The 21091-nt window shown below is 36.0% G+C and overlaps 2 protein-coding genes across 6 annotated transcripts in view; one reads left to right on the top strand and one right to left on the bottom strand.

Moving 5' to 3' along the window:
• The window catches only part of LOC108740021 (mitogen-activated protein kinase-binding protein 1), a 482920-nt gene that overhangs the window by 118969 nt on the left and 342860 nt on the right, over positions 1-21091 (bottom strand). The gene's annotated exons all lie outside the window — the stretch shown is intronic.
• The window catches only part of LOC112905863, a 6851-nt gene continuing 2673 nt past the window's right edge, over positions 16914-21091 (top strand). Inside the window, exon 1 of the mRNA XM_025979114.1 lies at positions 16914-17002. Within this exon, the coding sequence (XP_025834899.1) occupies positions 16942-17002 (61 nt within the window). The 5' untranslated portion in view covers positions 16914-16941. The remainder of the gene's footprint in view (positions 17003-21091) is intronic.

Raw genomic sequence — 21091 nt, 5'->3', positions numbered from 1 at the left:
AACAAGGTGTAGAATAACCCCACTTCCTCACCTTTCTGATTAATAGGATGCACCCAATGAAGGCGCTCACGCCTTTGTCTTTTTCGACGCCGATACAATAACCAAGCTATAATTTGCCCCCGATTCATAGTCACTGTACAATACTTTCCTCAGAAATGGTGACAATGAGCGTATGTATCTGAATAATATTTTTATACGGTTACAAATCCTGTGATACCTACGTTTAAAATCGTACAGTGGGAAAGCAACTACACCACGATATAAACTCGTACGACTTTTAATCGTGCGAGCGAAAACGTGTAATGTGCAACCAGCGTAAGTGTTGGTGGCACTACCTCCTGGTCAAAACGATTGTAAAGCTCCTATCAATGTAAGTAGTCTTGTTAACTTTTAAGGTGCTTTGATTTGCATTAAGAGGAAGATCCCTTCTATAAACGTTTTTGTTCAATTTTCATTTGTAATGTTATCTACCTAAATTACTTAACAACTAACTCTAAAATCATTTGTAGTTTGCATTTTTGTGAATTTCAAATTTATTTTACTATATTATATAATAAAGTTATTATTTTTTCCAATTTCGCCTTTCTTATCATTTCTATACCTCACGCCTAGTTACTACAAAATAATAAAACATATTATAATCAGATAAAATATATAATTAACAAAAGGCCTAAAGTAACAATTTACCTCGTGACAATGTGCAATACACATAGATGTAATACATCAGCATATGCAAACTTGCATATATACTTGAACCTATTCAATAGGTGTAATGGGTATCATTATACCTAGGAAGTTCGTACGGAAGAATGCAACTTTAAGGGACCATATCTCATAGAGATAAGCTTTTACGATTTAGAGCCATTGAGATTTTTGCACTACACGTTAAGAACTACCACAATCCAAAGATTCAAAGAGTCTATCAGAAAGCCATTTTCCATAAGGACCTAGCGGGGTTCTTTGTATGTACCGAGCGGCATGGCCTAGAGGTCTAGACCATTGCTTAGCATTTGGGAGGACTCTGGTTCGATTCCGGGTCCGTCTGCCTTGGTCCAAGTTTTTCTGTGGTTTCCTTGGATCACTTAGGCAAATGCTGAGGCAGTAATATTCCACGGATAATCTTTCATTCTCTTCTGTCTTCATTTCGTCCGTCTCATCTTTCTCACCCGAACCACCATCCACTCATTCCCACGATTCCTGAAAGCAGGCTGAAGAGGGCCTTCCTCCTTACCTTCCGAGATAGTCCGGCATTACTGGCTGGTGGGAATGAAACACCCAAAAGCTTTTTTTTTTCTTTGTATGTCCAACAATCTATGACGTGTTAAAATAGGTTAGGAAAAATTTGAGGTATAAATAATAAAATTAAGGGGAAAGCAAATTCAAATATTCCTCAGGGGCGCCAGCATTTAGGAACTAACAGCGCCAGATGATCTTTTTGTAAATTGAATTAAATAGGTTTAGAAAACGCTAAATAGCGGAAATAACCCATAAAATTACATAAGAGCATAGAAGATATAAAAAAAACGGTGAGTAGAATGCGATGGTACAGACCATTTGGCAATATTGATCATCATCATCAGAAGGTCGTCAGTCCTAAGACTGGTTGGACCCACATCACCACTCTCTCCTATTCTGAACTAAACTTCGCATTTCCCTAAAACTAGAGCAACCCACATCCTTAAATATTTACGAACAGTAATCTAACGTAAGTCTACCTCTACTCCTCCTAACTCCTGTTTCTGCCTCTAATATGTCACGAAAATACTGACCACTAACTTAAACTGAGCAAACTAAAAACGAGTTTGTGCATGCAAGTTATACGTAACAACTATAACGTGAATAATTAAACTTACATCATCTTAGTATTCAAACAAGGCAGGTACGAAGGCTATACGTCGATGTATACGAAAGTACACACATACTAAAATAACGCGATTTCCTGTATGTGAACCAAAAACGGTTCATCATCCTGTTTAAAGAAGGAAACGTGTGTATAGAAGTTCCAAGTTAAATAGGATAAAAAAGCGTTACATCCACTGAATGGTTCAACTATCACGTACATAGTTTGAAAAGAAACATTCGTTTTACAATTTGAAACTACGGATGAAATGCAAAATGAATAGTTTTTACTGACAGCGACACACCCTCTTTATTTCGTAATAGTAAGTATTTTAATAGAATATCGAATTGCGATAAAAGAATACAATTGTTGTTTTATTGAAATTATTTCTTTAGTAAACCACCATCAATTTCTGCAGAATGCTATTCTTACAAAATTCAGCACTACTGTTTTGTGTTCGTTAGGAACTTCAAGAAAATCTACGGGAAGCTTCCATATTTGATGAAACACATTCTATAACTGTACGCTTGAACTGGATTTAACGTCTGACAGAAGACAGTGGGTCTTTAAAAGATGGGAAGGTATTGGAATTATTTAAAAACATTCTATAATTGTTGTAACATCTGACAGCACACAGTGGGTAGTTATTAAACAGGTATTTTAAATGTGCGAAAACAAAAACGATCTCATCAACATTCTAAGGTCGTCAGTCTTAAGGCTGGTTGGATACGCACCTCCACTCCTTCCTATACTGAGTTAATCTTCGCATTTCCCTAAATCTAGAACATGCCACATNATCTCTTCATTTCTAACCTTCTCTATCCGCGGCATCCCCATCATTCGTCTGTAACACCATATTTCGAACGCTTCTAACTTTTTCTTTTCCACCGCCTCCACTGTCCTTGTTTCGCACCCGTACAGCGCCGTGCTCCAAACATACGCCTTTAGCAACCTTTTTCGAATTTCCAAATTAACCGTTAGCGAGCATAGAAGTGACTTCTTTTTTATTGAAGACTCGACCCTGAGCTATCCTTTGCTTTAAATCCTTACTGCTCCTTCCGTTCTGACTTATTGACTTCCTAGATACCTAAAATCGGTCACTTCTTCTAATTTTTCGTCTCCTATATTTATATTCGCTCTTTCCCTACTTTTCCATCCCTTGCATACCAGTATTTTTGTTTTACTTTTATGTATTTTCATTGAGTACTGTCTTGTCAATACTGCTTCCATTTTATGTAAAGCTATCTCTAACTCATCCTTGCTAGATGCTAATACTGCTATATCATCTGCAAATCTAAGCATACTTTTGCCCCTCTATATCTATCCCTATAGTTGTACTGTTTTTAATGATGTTGATCGCCCCTTCGATGTATAGATTGAAAAGTAGAGGTGACAGTGTGCATCCTTGTCTGACTACCTTCCTGATATTTACTTCTCTACGTTGCTGCTCCAGCTCTATAAGTGCGTGTTGCACTTTATGCAAACTAAGTATCACTCATCTATATCTGTAGCTCGTCCCTACATTTTGAAGTATATTTAACATGTTGTCCTGTTTAACATGATCAAAAGCTTTTTCTAAATCTACAAATCCCATGTATGCGCTCTTTCTTTTTTCTATCAGTTTCTCTATTGTTACCCGTAAAGCTAGAATGGCCTCCCACGTTCTACTTCTTCTAAACCCAAACTGATCTTCCCCTAATAGTTCTTCCGCCCTCTTTTCCATCCTCCTCTGTACAATTCTAGTTAAAATTTTTGACGCATGGGAAGTTAAGCTAATTGTTCCAAAGGTCTCGCACCTATCCGCGCCTCTCTTTTTAGGTATAGTTGCTACCGTTTACAATCCTCCAGGACTTTCCCCACCTCGTAAATGTGACTAACTAGCTTAAACATACGATCTCTAACCTTCTGTCCTGCATGTTTTAAAATTTCGGCCTGTATCCCATCTATACCTGGTGCCTTATTATTCTTTATGTCTTTTAATGCTACATCGAACTCTTCTCTCTATGGGTTAACCTACTTCATTTATCTCCACACTATCTTTCTTTTCTAATATATCTCCTAACTCATGGCCTGCGTGTGGGTTCTCTCAGTATTACGAATTAAATGTAGAATTTAAAATAAATAAGACAATTTTTAATTTAAAAAGAGGGTATTACCGCTTAGTTTCGACTAACAAATTTAACCACAAAAACAAATCTGGGTGTGACCTCTTCATCCCGCATATTAAGTTATCAAAATTGCTTGTTTATTTCCAGGTCAATGTGTGTTATACGCGTCACTTTCTACTTAAATTTAAACACTTTGACTTGTCCGATCGTTCTTTCCTATGTGACATGACAAATATACTCTCGTCGTGTCACTAAGTGTATGCCCGATTTGGAGTGTGAAATGCGTGAAATCTATTACCTTGTCATGACCTGTGATTGATCATTTCTGTCTCCGACATCATCCTCTTATCGCACAATTCATTAAAGAAATTCAAGTAACAATCGATCGAGTGACTGCCTGATTACTGAACTTTCTGTTTTCTTTTTCTCAGGAACGAACACAAAAGTGACGACTACCCACTCAAAATTGACTACAATTTCATAAATTATTACACGTATGGCTCCATCTCAGAGGCAATGAAGCAGCATTTATGTTCCCCCGTACATATGCCTTTAACATATGTTGATATACATAACCATATTGGATGCTTAGGCTCTTGGTTGTCGAAAGTGTAAGAAACTTATTTATTCATTCAAAAAATCATGAACCAACAATCAAACAAGAAATTGCACACTACACTATCACTTCAGGTAAAGGTAAAAGCCTTTGATGTAATTCTCGAGGATTAGAGTCAGCCCAGTAGCGTATATTCTACTTGTTGATGCTTCCACTCAAGTGAAAATGAGCTTCATCACTGAAAAAGCAACGGCATCCTCAGGAACATTTACGAAAAGTGCCTCACATGTGTTCCTTCGAGAATTGAAGTCCATTTCTGAGAGTTCCTGCACAATCGCTAACTTGTAGAGATGGTAATGAAGGTCGCTTCGCTAAACGAACGAAAAAATCCATGAGCAAATGCATGTTTACGTGCAGAACGCCATGGGAATTGCAATAGGTACCGAAGAGGGGTTCCAGTTCTTTGTTTTGTTACACTCTCGGTTTGCTTGAACGTAGTGTTCCATCTAACAATTGATTTCCGGTTCGGGATAGGACCCAACAGGGCTACATTATTGTGATCATAGAACCTCCGTTTGAAAAGTAGGCTTCGACGACTGTTCATATGCATGATAGCAACTGACAGATTTAAAATCACATCTCTCGCATGAGACAACTCCCGACCCACAACTACCCCTACAACTAGAATATTTCAAAGGTAGTTATGTTACCTTACCCTGTACAATGTCACAAATTTAGCCTATAGGGTGCGAAACAATTATTAATATTAACGACAAATTTAGACGGTACTTACATAGGCACTTCTAAACATTCATAATTGTTCAAGATCTGCAAGCTTACCTGAAACAGAAAAGAATGAATTAACTATGTGTTTAGAAAGAAGTAAAAAAAAAGCATATATCTGNCTTTTCTAATATATCTCCTAACTCATGGCCTGCGTGTGGGTTCTCTCAGTATTACGAATTAAATGTAGAATTTAAAATAAATAAGACAATTTTTAATTTAAAAAGAGGGTATTACCGCTTAGTTTCGACTAACAAATTTAACCACAAAAACAAATCTGGGTGTGACCTCTTCATCCCGCATATTAAGTTATCAAAATTGCTTGTTTATTTCCAGGTCAATGTGTGTTATACGCGTCACTTTCTACTTAAATTTAAACACTTTGACTTGTCCGATCGTTCTTTCCTATGTGACATGACAAATATACTCTCGTCGTGTCACTAAGTGTATGCCCGATTTGGAGTGTGAAATGCGTGAAATCTATTACCTTGTCATGACCTGTGATTGATCATTTCTGTCTCCGACATCATCCTCTTATCGCAGCATTCATTAAAGAAATTCAAGTAACAATCGATCGAGTGACTGCCTGATTACTGAACTTTCTGTTTTCTTTTTCTCAGGAACGAACACAAAAGTGACGACTACCCACTCAAAATTGACTACAATTTCATAAATTATTACACGTATGGCTCCATCTCAGAGGCAATGAAGCAGCATTTATGTTCCCCCGTACATATGCCTTTAACATATGTTGATATACATAACCATATTGGATGCTTAGGCTCTTGGTTGTCGAATGTGTAAGAAACTTATTTATTCATTCAAAAAATCATGAACCAACAATCAAACAAGAAATTGCACACTACACTATCACTTCAGGTAAAGGTAAAAGCCTTTGATGTAATTCTCGAGGATTAGAGTCAGCCCAGTAGCGTATATTCTACTTGTTGATGCTTCCACTCAAGTGAAAATGAGCTTCATCACTGAAAAAGCAACTGCATCCTCAGGAACATTTACGAAAAGTGCCTCACATGTGTTCCTTCGAGAATTGAAGTCCATTTCTGAGAGTTCCTGCACAATCGCTAACTTGTAGAGATGGTAATGAAGGTCGCTTCGCTAAACGAACGAAAAAATCCATGAGCAAATGCATGTTTACGTGCAGAACGCCATGGGAATTGCAATAGGTACCGAAGAGGGGTTCCAGTTCTTTGTTTTGTTACACTCTCGGTTTGCTTGAACGTAGTGTTCCATCTAACAATTGATTTCCGGTTCGGGATAGGATCCAACAGGGCTACATTGGAGCGAATGGTTGTGATCATAGAACCTCCGTTTGAAAAGTAGGCTTCGACGACTGTTCATATGCATGATAGCAACTGACAGATTTAAAATCACATCTCTCGCATGAGACAACTCCCGACCCACAACTACCCCTACAACTAGAATATTTCAAAGGTAGTTATGTTACCTTACCCTGTACAATGTCACAAATTTAGCCTATAGGGTGCGAAACAATTATTAATATTAACGACAAATTTAGACGGTACTTACATAGGCACTTCTAAACATTCATAATTGTTCAAGATCTGCAAGCTTACCTGAAACAGAAAAGAATGAATTAACTATGTGTTTAGAAAGAAGTAAAAAAAAAGCATATATCTGATAAAAAGATATTGCAAGTTACTTTCTTCTCCTTATAATACTTAATTAGTGGAGAAAAAATACTAAAAGTATNGCTAAATAAAGAACCTTGATAGAAAATTTTTGGTATAAGATAACAATATGACAAAAATCTTTTATTTGATCTGTTATTCCTCTAAAATTTCAATGTCTTGATTTATATACCTAATACCTACACCGACTTGTCGAAGAAATAGTTTGTATCTCTACAAGTACTTATTTTGTTATGAAATATACCTATACCTGGATAAAACTAAAGCGAAAGACATACTAACTAAAGCAGCGGACGCCGTTCGTACATGTGTATAAGGTCTGTACTTAGGTCACTCATGAAATTTTTATGAAGTCGACAAAAACCGATTGTTGATCTTTGTAATGGATGCTGTCCCACACATATGTATAAGCAGCTTGAGAGAATTCTCGCGAGACGCATTTGCCCCTTGCTTACCACACATACTGGCTTAACATTCCAAGTAAACTCCTGATGATAACGTCATGTGCGAACGACGTCCACTTTCTGCAAAAACGTGATTAATAATAGAACATAACGAGAGGAACACAATTTCCTTTTCGTTTTTGGTATCGACTGCTTATACTGAAAATTCTACAGCACTAGTTGAAGGAAATGCAGCACAATGACTATCAAAAAATATCTCCCCATTACCCTTAGAAATACATCCAATCATCCTAGCGGAAACGTATCACCCAACAAGTCAAAGTTCATTCAGTACACAACATTTTATGGCAGAAAATTAAAACTTTTAAAATATTCGGTTGTGCAGTTAAAAAAAACATACACTTATTATTACATATACGCCGGTATGAAAATCTTAGCTACACTTTAAGGTTTATTCCACACGTTGTGTATTCTATTGAAGAGGTATTTTGAAGATTACAGTTTATTATACTTAAAAGGCAGTATTTTAAACAGGGAAAAATAAGTATCTATGAATAAATGAAGATTCTGAGAAAAAAAAATAAAGTTCCCTCCATTTTTCTGTCAAACCTGATACAAGCCTATAATACAGGGTGTGACAACATAATCTTCTTTTTTCAAAACGCAATAAAAGTCATTGCCTGAATGAGACAGTTATATAGATTGTTAGGAAAACTGAAAATTGTTAACAACATATTCTTATTATTAGATATATGCCGGTATGAAAATCGTTAGCTACACTTTAAGGTTTATTCGACTTTAATTTTCAAGAATATTGCTCCAACAAATCTTTAACGTGATGCAGAATTTGCTAATACAACGCATAAATGATTTAGAATTCAATTCTGACATAATGCACCCTCGATTTGCGATTCATTGTCACCAAGAAGGCTGAAATTGCACTTTGTTGAAACTATCACACAAAGAACGCTGAACACGCGATAGCAAAGTCCGAACAGAATATCGACCAAACTGAAGCTGCCGTTCACAGGCGAGATTAATAACGAACCACAGCAAGGCAGTAATTTGTAATTTGTGAAGATTTGACTAATTTTTTCATTTCATTAGTAGAAAATCTTTGCAGATGGCAATTTATTGTCTTTCTTAGCGGTTATTAATTAATTTCAACAGCTTCGATCCGTAATCGGCGGATAAGCTACGCGCCATGCGAAGGATAATAAAAATTCTAGGTCGAATAGTCCTGCACCAAATATTGTATGCAACACACGTTTTCTATACAATTTTGATCAAAAAGTTGGTACATCGGATGGACCCACCATGGTACTACCTACACTTATTCGCTAATTGGTTCGATGGAACAAGTTTCTAATACAAATTGGTCAAAATCTATGCGTTACAGCAAAAATAATGACATGAGATTTACAAGTTTATTATTACTAATTTCGCGTGTAGTCGGAATTCAACCAATTTACTTCCAAATCAATGAATATACATTTCACGCTTTTGCAGTTGACATTCCAAAGAAATTTCTCTGCCGCTTAATATTTTTTTACCTGCCTTAACGCTAATACACACGATTCATTTTTATGTTGCGCGTCGAGGGTTCCGTACAAACTTCTAGGTATGTAAATAGTTCGTACGCCACGAGAATTAAGTCTAAAACATTTTACCCGCTTTTCCCGAGTGTGCTTTAAGTTTGACCCCAAAATCAGTTCCCAAAACAATATTACAATTAAAAGGATATTTCTTGTCATGTAACTAAAAATTTACGGTTTTCGACGTCAAGGGGAAGTACGCTATGGGTTTTGACAAAAAAAAAACATTATAAACGGCCGATATTAACTTCAACATGATACCTTCACGCGTGACAGAGAGACAGATAGATATGCGGACAACGAAGTGATCCTATGTGCGTTTATTTTTTTCCTTTTGAGGTACATATTCTTAAAAAGGGTGATAATAATTGGCAAAATTCGTTCGTGTTTTCTGTTCTACTGTAATCATATGATCCTCAAAGAATGTAATTTTGTCAGATTATATTCCGATTTTAATGTCGATACGAACGATAGAAAAAAGAAGGAGTGCGTACATAAGATTTGTAGATTTAGAAAAAGCTTTCGACAATGTTAAATGGGACAAGATGTTAAATATACTTAAAAATGTAGGGATGTGTTATAGAGACAGAAGAGTGATACTTAGTTTGTATAAAGAGCAACAGGCAGTTATAGAATTGGGGCTGCAAGGTAGAGAAGTAAATATTAGGAAGGGATTCAGGCAGGGATGCACACTGTGACACCTACTTTTTAATCTATACATCGAAGACGCGATCAACATCATTAAAGACAGTACAACTATAGGGATAGATATACAAGGGCAAAAGATCAGTATGCTTAGATCTGCAGATGATATAGCAGTATTAGCATCTAGCAAGGAAGAATAAGAGATAGCTTTAAATAAAACGGAAGCGGCGTTGACAAAACAGTACTGTATGAACATAAATAAAAGTAAAACAAAAACACTGGTATGCAATGGAAAAAAGTAGGGAAAGAGCGAATATAAAGGTAGGAGACAAAAAATTAGAACAAGTGGCCGATTTTAGGTATCTAGGAGGTCAAATAAATCTGGACAGAAGTAGTAGTAGTAGAATGAAGTCACTTCTATGCTCGCGAACGGTTAACTAAGAAATTCGAAAAAGGTTATTAAAGGTGTATGTTTGGAGCACGGCCTTGTACGGTAAACATGGACAGTGGGTTAGACGGAAAAGAAAAGGTTAAAAGAGTTCGAGATATGGTTTTACAGGCGAATGATGAGGATACAGTACTAAGAGAAGGTTAGAAATGAAGAGGTAGTAGAAAGAGAACAGAGGACTCTATGGAAGTCAATAATAAATAGGCGATAGAACACCTTCTCAGGCATGAAGGTCTTGTCAGAGACATATTAGATGCAGAAAAAGAAGTTAGGGGAGGTAGAGGTACACCTAGATTACATACTTGTTCGCAAATAGTTAAGGATATGGGTATTTCTAGTTTTGGGGAAATGCGAAGATTAGCTCAGGATAGGAAAGAGTAGAGGTTAGTGTCCAACCAGTCTTAGGACTGACGACCTTATGATGATGATGATGATGTATTTTCGTCGTTTGAATTTATGCGTAATTTTGCATGACACAATAAAAGATCAGAGGAGTATAGTGTTCAGTCTTTATTTATTATGTACCGCAGTATGATACAGAAGAAATGTATATACAAAATGTCGATGTGGTGAAATGGAGAAAAAAAAGCATGAGTTGATAGCTACGAATGAATATGCGAGAGATAACGGATTGCGCGTTCTGGCCTGGTTCTGGCTTTTCTAACGGTTTAGGAAAGGTTGTAGGAATCTGAGTTGGGAAATTTCCAAGGAATATTCTACTTTGGTGTTATTCGATGGAAACCAGGAAAGTGGATGCAGGAGATGATCGTGACTGAGGTAATAGTCGTAAAAATGTGTAAGTGGACAGGATGTGGGAAAGGGTTACTTTGTGCAATTAGGTGAGAACGTGAAGTTTCGAATAATACCAACTGCGAGAGGGTACACAATAGATTTTGTAAAGAATTTAAATAGAGTAGATGAGTTTGAAGGCAAAGCTGTAAGTTAAAAAATACTCAAAAGAAAGGTGAAATCTGAACAGTACGAAAAGAGCACTATTGAGAAGGGTAGATAAAAGAAACAGTTTAAACGTAAATAGATATTTTCAATAAGTGTGAAGAAGGGTAGAAAACAAGTAAAAGTTAGAAAGCGAAGATTCCAGAAATATACATACATGATAGAATTATATACGGAAGATAAAAGTATACACAAAAAGACAAACATATTCGGAAAACACAAATGCATATGTGTTTTTGCGTTGATGATTGTCGGAATAAAAGTCGACAGAGTGAACTTAACAAATAATTACTTTATTAACGAAAACTATACTGGACTACAGAGAATTCGAGGTTGTCATGTCGGGGTGTCAAATCACACTCTTCGAATCATACAGAACTTAAATAGAAATATCTACAAAAAGGGGCACAACCACTTGCCTTCGGATGACTTCCCGCTGCTACATTTATGGTCATGCCGTTCGGTGTATAACTTTAGCAAGTGACAATAAATAGGTTTAAAGTAACCTAGGACATAAAGATGTCTACAGGGTGTTGAGACATGAAATATACGTTTATAGGGCGTAAACAATATGTACAAAAAATTAGATATGGATATGAAAATACAAAATGTACAGAACACAAAATATACATAATTGACAGGGGCGAGTGCGGCAATAAGCGCCATAGTATTATAAGTAATAAATGTAGTACTCTTATCGATTATTGAATGGACAAATATAAACGTTTTAAGAAAGAAAAAGACATTATGTCGATGTGTCATTGGCCCTTTCAACTCCAAGCCATAGATAATATTATGTTCTAAACTAACACCTGGTAGTTTCTATGAGAAATTTATACAATGTATTAGCATTCATTTTATCATATTACTACTAAATAAAATACATCCATTAGGTAAATTATTACTTAATTAGACGATATTGATGTAGGCATTTATAATTGACATGCGATATTCGGCATGGCATCCTAACAGGTGCAGACATAGAAATATAACAAAATCCGTTTCGGGTATTAGGACAGGCCCATCGATTTTGAGCTCGTGCGTAGGAATTTTGTACGAAATCGCCCATCCTGATTTGAATTTTTAATTAAATTACCATTTAAATTCCTTACGTAACAGAAAGGGACACACGTACGAGGGAAGGTCCAAAAGTTCGTGGAATGGAAGTGTTGTAAAATAAATACAGTCATTTTTCCTTTTCAATATAACTCCCCATAAGATCAATACATTTAGGGGTCATCCATAAATTACGTCACCCGAATTTCCCTCCCCCGTCCTTGTCACAGCTGGTCACATTTGTGAGACCCCCCTCCCCTTCCTAGTGTGACGTCACATATTTTTCAATCTTTACATCTAGAAATTACAACAACAGTTCCGAAATTAGTTTTATTTCTGTTTAAATTATTTAATAAAATTAACATTTCAAGAAATTAACAAAAGAAACGATTACTTATAAACTTAAACTTAATCATCCTGAGCCTATGGACTTTGAAGCCACCCCTTTAAATTATTCATAACTGGCATAGCAGCCACTTCGTTCTCGTTTGGGTTGTTAATATCGGGAACATTATTGTGTCAACATTGAAACAAATAATTTCTCTGGCACGTCTAGCAGCAATTCTTTGAGGACGAATCTTCGCGATGGGCACTAGTAGATTGAGTGGCTGACAAAACAATTTGAATCTTATGTTTATTCAGATAGGGTTGCAAATGCTTTTAACTTTTGTGTTAATATTGCAAAGTAGATTTTGAAAATTTTGAAATGTGACGTCACGAAATTTAGGACCCCTCCCATCCCCTTGTCACACAATGTCACACTTCGTCAACCCCTTCCCTTCCTCCCACTTAACGTGTGACGTAATTTATGGATGGACCCTTATTAGATCTCGAAATTAACTTTTTTGTCTTTGCCCCCAAAATGGACTGAAGCAGCTTCTTTGGCTTCATTGTCATTGGAAAATTTTGCCCCCCTGACCTCCTTTTTCAAATTATGAAATAGATAAAAATTACTGCGAGCCAAATGTGGACTGTAAAGTGGGTGAACTAGAGATTCGAATCTTCGTTTGTGTAGAACAGTCAACACCACTCTGCAGTTGTGAACTGGCGCATTATCCTGCAGGAGCAGCACACCTTTCGTCAATTTTTCTCTTCTGTTTTCCTTGATAGCGGCCTTTAACTTTTCTAGTATTAAAGCGTAGTGGTCTCCAGTAATTGTGGTACATTTGTCTTTGTAATCTATTACCGAAATTCTTTCACAATCCCAAAAAAGTGTAGCCATCAACTTTCCAGTCGATTCTGACACCCTCAACGGGTTGTGCCTTTCCATCAATTCCTGTTTGGACTCAAGTTTGGAGTGATAAAAAAAGGATTTATCTCCGGTAACAATTTTCTCCAAAATCAGGCTACGTTCGTTGCCACATAGTTCCAAAAAATGCTTACATCCGTCCACTCGCTGTTGCTTCTGACGCGGCGTAAGCATTCTTGGTATCCATCTTCCACTGACATTAGTCATGCCAAGATGAATGTGTAAAATTCTTAAAATTGTGGTATCTGACACTTCAACTAATGCCGATAACTGTTTCCTTTTCAGACGAGCAACTTCTAATATTTTTTCGACTTTTTCGGTGATGTTCGACGTGGTGCCCTCAATTGACCGTCCAGGGCGGGAATGGTTTTCAATCGACTCGATCATATTTACCCATGCCACTTGTAAATCACAGTTTTGCTAGGGCATTTATTACTATAAAAGGCTTCCATTTCGCTCATTATAATCTTTCCTTACTTTGTCAGGAACTTTACAACAGCGCCATGTTCAATTTTTCCATTGTTCCGATTTTTTCCGAATTGACTTGTTTGAAGGGTGATAACTCGTAAACGAATAAAGTCATAGACTTGAAAATTTTATTCATATACTAAAAATGAATCTCTAATTTGCTAGGTGTACAGTGAGATTTTTTGACTCTGCCCCTTTCCCTTCATTCCGCGTACTTATGGACCTTCCCTCGTATTACCTATACACATCTGTGAGTGCAAGACAGCGCCCACTCAACGCTATTCATTCCTATCTTATATTAATCGGCCAACACCAGTCAACTACATACACATAAAAACTAACGTAATATACCACTATTATAACGTGAATAAAACAGGTTGTAATATGCACTTGATCGGCTTTGTATAAACGTTTTTGCCATTGTTACTATTGTTATGACACGAATACCATAAGGCATTTAGTGTGGTAACCTGGTTTTAAAATGCTAAATAACCTGTAGAACTGTGTTGTGTAAAATTGATGTTACAAAACAATATTCTACTGTCAGGTTGAGTTAGTTAAAATTGAATTTCACCTTACGCATGGTTCGTCATTCGCATAAGGGTTTATTTATGTAGGTAACAAGGAAACTGTGAATTTGTTTAATCCTTTTCGAAAAAGTCGAAAAATACCGGTTATTTATAGGCTAAAAATTGAATTATAACTAATGTACGTTTCAACAGATACACCAAAGAATTCTATACATGTAAGAAGCCATAAAAATTTAAAATAAAAAGGCGGTTTTGGAGTAGGTTTACACGACTAATTCTCCACTGGAAAGAATAATAATACCACATGTCCTATTTATCATTATTTTAACCTCCGGTCTTCGCAGTTTTCACTAATTAACTGCATTCACATCTTTTGGGATACGTTATAGAAACAATTTACTATTATCAAATTTTTCATAGAGGTATGAGTCACCATCATCAGGTCGTCAGTCCTAAGGCTGGTTGGACACGCACTTCTACTTTTTCCTATCCTCAGCTAATCTTCGCATTTCGCTAAAACTAGAACATCCCACATCCTTAACTATTTGCGAACAGTAATCTAATCTAGGTCTACCTCTACCTCTCCTAACTCCTGTTTCTGCCTCTAATATGTCTCTGATAGACCTTCATGCCTGAAAAGGTGTCCTACCAACTTACCTCGCCTATTTCGTACTGACTTCTATTCTTCCTCTGTTCTCCTATTTCTCCAGTACTTCTTGTTTTATTGTACGAATGCCAACTACTGCATAAAAATAGAACTAAATATATGGAAACTAAATTAAAATAGTCAGTGCTATTATCTGTCTTAAGCCTACCGAGTGAAGCGTGATAAATAAAGTCCTAGAATCTGTAAATAATCACTGCATATGATAAATAATAATTGTAGTCGGTTCATGTTTTACGTTACACACACATTTTGGTGAATGCGCCAGGCACGACTCTTCTCTATCGCTGATCGTGAGCACTGGACTTAATCTATTACAATGTTGTACCTATGTAGAAAACGTTCTCAGCGTTGTTTAAGATGTTGGATTAAAAAATTAGTATTTCATCTTTGGACATTCATCATCGTAAGGTCGTTAGTCCTAAGACTGGTTCGACACGCACCTCCTTCCTATCCTGAGGTAATCTTCGCTATTCCCTAAAATTAGAACATCTCACATCATTAACTATTTGTGAACAGTATTCTAATCTACCTCTACTCTTCTTAACTGAACAGAGGACTATATGGACTAGATTAGTAGGACACCTTATGACAGGCATGAAGGTCTAGTCCGAGACATATTAGAGGCAGAAACGGGAGTTAAGAGGAGTAGAGGTAGACCTAGATTAGATTACTGTTCGCAAATAGTTAACGATGTGGGTTGTTCTAGTTTTAGGGAAATGCGAAAATTATCTTAGAATAGGAAAGAATGGAGGTGCGTGTCCAATCAGTCTTAGGACTGACGACCTTATGACCATGATGAGTTTAAGTTTTAATTGAGTAAAAAAATTATTTATTACATATACAAAGTAAATTCACTGAAAATTTTAAACTACATTTGTTAATTAGTATGTTTATATACCATTTTAATTTTTATTACTATTGTTTATTACATTCCCATAACTTTATAAGTAAATTAAATAGCACTAACTCCGTCATTTTAGATATGTATTAGGTATAAAATACTTCATACCCTCCTGAAGTAACATATTAAACAAATTAAACGATCTACAGAAACTATTTACAGTACCTATACATACATACATACGTTTCGTCACAACATTGGCTTCCTTAGACGAATTGAATATGTACTACTGACTGTAATAAGTCTGTGATTTACTAAATAGGGATTACAAATATTTGAGGCGAGGAATTCGATAAAATAAAAAGAGGAGAATCATTATCTTCAACCTGGTCACAATAAAATAATCCTACTTATCTATTATTTCAACATTCATCAAAACGGTTAAATTTTGATCTTTATTACATACATGTAAACTTTCGAAATTATATGAAGATTCTTTTCCCTTTTTCAGGGACTGAAGTAAATTGTTTTACTTCAGTCCCTGAAGAAGGTAACTTTGTTACCGAAAAGTGCTTCGGACAACTACAGTGTCGTGTTTTGGCGTTGGGGTTTTGAGCTATTCTGTTTGTTCTATTTCGAAATTATCGTTAAAGCAGTGTCCTTCATGTAACACGATTAGCAAAGATTGAATCAGTTTTGTTCTTTAAATAACTATTTTTATGCTCTAACAGGCCTTTCTTAAAATTTCTTCTGGTTTGCCCAATAAAGACATTAGGGTAAGACCCACAAGTTAGTTTATTATAAATATCGAAGATGAATGAAATTTGCGTAACAATTTGAAATCAAACTGCAAGTTCAAGGTAGTATCGTGTTGTTTGGCATTAACCCAGTGACATAATTAGACTGATATGAAGAGTACACTAAACATGAAACTTGTACAAAGTTTATGAAGAGTTTGTCCACTTCAAATGAACACACTGAATGGTTAAAAGCCAATAAATACTTTTACACGTATTACCGATTTGAGTGGCCGATTTTTGTCATTGATATAAATAAAGCAAGCACAAGAACATGCCATAAAAAATAGTTCTTTTAGTCATTACGAGTGAGTATCTCAAGTTTCCAGAATGCGTGCAATAGTTTGTGTTGCAACTCTTCTTGTGAGTGCTTCTTTTATTTCTACCGCAAGTAAGTTATTCAATGTTTTATTTGAACAAAAAAAAATTTTGTCACATTTACAAATGGTTCTGCTTTCTGCTAAGTTTCCATTTCGGGTAACGTTTTGACTTACTTTCATTATTAGGCACTTTATAGTGGACACGGAAATATAGGTAATTATTAAATATAACCGGGTACCCGGCAAAACCATCACTACGGTTGTTAGTGGATCATGTCCTCGTTCTGGTGCGTTTACCATTAAATACCACCCACACCAACGTCCCTAATTTCATGAAGTCCCGTTCAAAAAATCGGTTACTTGTTTAAACACTAAATCAATGAAACTCTAATTCTGAGACGACGGAAATTCAACGAGAGTTGAAACCGTCGTAACGAATCTAAATCAACTAAGAGGTTATTGTTAATAAAAATCAACAAGTAATTGAGACAGTTTGGCTTTACTAATGTACTCTTATTCACAAGAAAATGTAAGACAAGAATTTTTATAGAAGTAACAAATAGTTTACTATAGTAATAAGACTGGTTGGACACGCACCTCCACTCTTTCCTATTTTGAGCTAATCTTCGCATTTCCTTAAAACTAGAACAACCCATATCCTTAATCTAGGTCTACCTCTACTCATCTTAACTCCTGTTTCTGCCTCTAATATGTCTCTGATTAGATCTTCATGCCTGAGAGGGTGTCCTACTAACCTATCTCGTCTATTTCGTATTGACTTTCATACAATCCTCCGTTTTCCTATTCTTTCTAATACCTCTTCATTTATAGCCTTCCCTATCTACGATATCTTCATCATCCGCCTCTAACACCACATTTTGAACGCTTCGAACATTTTCTTTTCCACCGCGTCCATGTTTTGCACCCGTACAGCGCTGTGCTCCAAACATATACCTTTAACAATTTTTTTCCAATTTCTAAATTAACCGTTCGCGAGCATAGAAGTGACTTCTTTTTATCGAAAGCGACTTGACCCTGAGCTATCCTCTGCTTTATATCCATCCACTCCTTCCGTCTTTTCGTCTCCTATCTTTATATTCGTATGTGACCTATCCCAATATAATCTTAATCACCAACTAGATCAGCCCACGATCACTTTCTAAAAAAAAGACCAAATCCTTAAAATAATCCAACTGAAGATTTTCCCTTTATTTTGAAGCCACAAATTATTTCTCAGAAGTTCATAAAGTAAACTGGACGGCAACAAAAGATGCAAATGGTCAAAAGTCAGGGAAACTAAGTATTCTCAAATATTTGCTTAATTAATACTTATCAGTTATACATTAATTTGGGTTCTACGTTCTACGTACAGATGATTGTAAAGTAAGTAGGTTTATATTTGCAGCGTATCTTGAGCAGCTGAGATCTGATGACAGAATATTCTTGAAATAGCCGACGTTTAATACATCTAATAAAAAAATGAAACTAACTAAATGGCCTACCTTCGATGGTAATACGATGTTGTCATTTATCTAAGCGAAAAATTTTAATTGAAAATCTATTGATATGTTGTTTAGGACGTTTCCCTGTAATGCGAACGATCAAATTATGCAAGGATGTATTATGAATCGGAATTTCCATCTTCGATAATCAGAACTGTAATCCCATCACGCTCTTTGGTGGTTGTTAGCAAGAATTTTTACCAATAAAATACTCTTAAAGGTCTATTGCGTACTTCACTATAAATAAAGATTACGATTAAGATTTTCATTACGTAACTTTTTGTTATACTTATTAAATTATTACTGCTGGTGTTGCCTTCTTCTTTTTTATCTGCCAGAATTACCCAGCACTGCCCGTAACTCGGCGTCATTATCCGATACCCGGCCGAATCCTAAATAAGTGACGGATCCGCCGGGTTCCGAAACCAAACGGGATACCCGGCCCATCTCTAATCCATTTGATAGGGAAGTTAACGAAATAATAACAAAAATATTAGTAATAGTATATAGAAGTACTTATAGCTTCTAAATTACTGTGTAACTGTTTAATTTATTTTTCATATTTTTGGAAGCAACATGTCACATTTGAGTAGTTGGTAAAAAACAAAACATTATCTGATCGTTAGTATAGAAATTAATTCAATAGTAATTAGACTAATATCAAGCACCACGATAAAGTTACATTTCTCATGTCTAAAATTTGTTCCTAATTTATTACCAAATCTACAAAATTGTCGCTCTAATCAGCGGATACTGGAAAATATAACCTCATATCAATCTGGCACTACACATGGCGCTTCTCGAAATAGGAACGACATAAGTAATACTGTAAGGGCTATAATTTGTTGTTAATTATTCGATGAATGATGGAGAAGTAAATTTTAGGTAGGGAGACAGACAAGGATGCACAATGTCACCGCTGCTTTTTAATCTATACATAGACAACGCTATCAACATCTGTAGGGATAGATATAGAGAGGCAAACGATTAATATGCTTAGATTTGCAGATGACATAGCAGTATTAGCATCTAACAAGGAGTTAGATACAGCTTTCAATAAAATGGAAGAGGTATTGACAAAACAGTATTGTACAAAAATAGATAAAAGTAAAAGAAAAAATTCTGGTGTGCAAGGGAAGAAAATAGAAGGAAAAGTGAATATAAAGATAGAATACGAAAGATTAGAAGAAGTGGCTGATTTTAGGTATTTAGGAAGTCAGATAACTCAGGACGGAAGGAGTAGTAGGGATATACAGCAGAGGATAGTGCAGGGTCGAGTCGCCTTCAATAAAAAGAAGTCACTTCTATGCTTGTAAAAGGTTAATTTAGAAATCCGAAAATGGTTGTTAGAGGTGTATGTTTGGAGCATGGCGTTATACGGACGCGAAACATGGACAGTGGGCGTGGCGGAAAAGAAAAGGTTAGAAGCGTTCGAAATGTGGTGTTACAGGCGAATGACGAGGATACCGTGGATAGAGAAGGTTAGAAGTGAAGAGAAATTAGAAAGAATAGGAGAACAGAGGACTCTATGAAAGTCAATAAGAAATAGGCGAGATAGGCTATTAGGACACCTAGAGGCAGAACCGGAAGTTAAGAAGAGAGGTAGCCCTAGATAAGATTACTGTTCAGAAATAGTGAAGGATTAACTCAGGATAGGAAGGAGTGGAGATGCGTGCCCAACCGGCCTTAGGACTGACGACCTTACGATGATGATGTTGATAATGATGGTACTTTTACCCAAGTTGCCGCTAATTTATATATTAGCTGTCCAGCGAGAAACGATTGGAGAATCGTCAAATAGGTACTACACATGGCGCATCTCAAAACAGAAATGGCGTAGGAAAATACCATACTCCATACGTATCCAGCCTCGAGTTGATTACCAAAAAACCATTGGAAAATACAGACAAATTGTTTCCGTAGTGTTTCTAAACTCCGCACCATCAAAAGTGGCTGATGAAGCAATAGAAGTTCCAGAAGATTTATAGGCTAATCTGGTCGAAAGGCTAAAATCCACACGACGGCCAAAATTTTATTTAGTAACAATGTTGAGGGACAATAACCCTTATTGAGCTTACCTTATCTATAACTGAAAATCAACAAAAATGTTGTACTACCTGCGCATATCCCATATTTCGGTGAAACAGACTAGAGAAATTCGTTTGAAAACACCCTTCTGAAAGTCTTTAAATTACTTTAAACTTTGTAGGCACAGGTAAATAACGGAATATAAAACGTGTTTCATTTGAATGGTGCCATAAACTTATAATTACACTTAAGTACGATTAAAGGCAGTCTATTGTTGGCAGTTTTATTGCATAGGGCGCCACTTCACATGACTTAGAGTTTATTTCGATTTCCAGTAACCGGCTGGAGCGGCAGATTATTTTATTTATTTAATTATCATTTTAAAAATACAAAATATATGTACATTTAACGTGCTATGTCTTTTTCGGATTATTCCTGTGCGAAATGACATCAAAATTACAAAAAAAAGAAATGCGTCCGAGGTATGTTAAACGTTATAGCAGAACGAAGGAATGAAGGAAATGGCTCAAGTCGGATATTCCGAAAATCAATTGCTAATCAAATAATTAAAATAATACGAATAAAATAATTCGAAATAATCTGTATTCTGTCGAAACGGCCAGACGCGGA

The sequence above is a fragment of the Agrilus planipennis genome, unplaced genomic scaffold (genome assembly GCF_000699045.2).
Source record: "Agrilus planipennis isolate EAB-ADULT unplaced genomic scaffold, Apla_2.0 scaffold26, whole genome shotgun sequence".
Taxonomy (NCBI): domain Eukaryota; kingdom Metazoa; phylum Arthropoda; class Insecta; order Coleoptera; family Buprestidae; genus Agrilus; species Agrilus planipennis.
The sequence above is the reverse complement of the archived record's forward strand: the minus strand, read 5'-3'. Positions and strand labels throughout refer to the sequence as shown.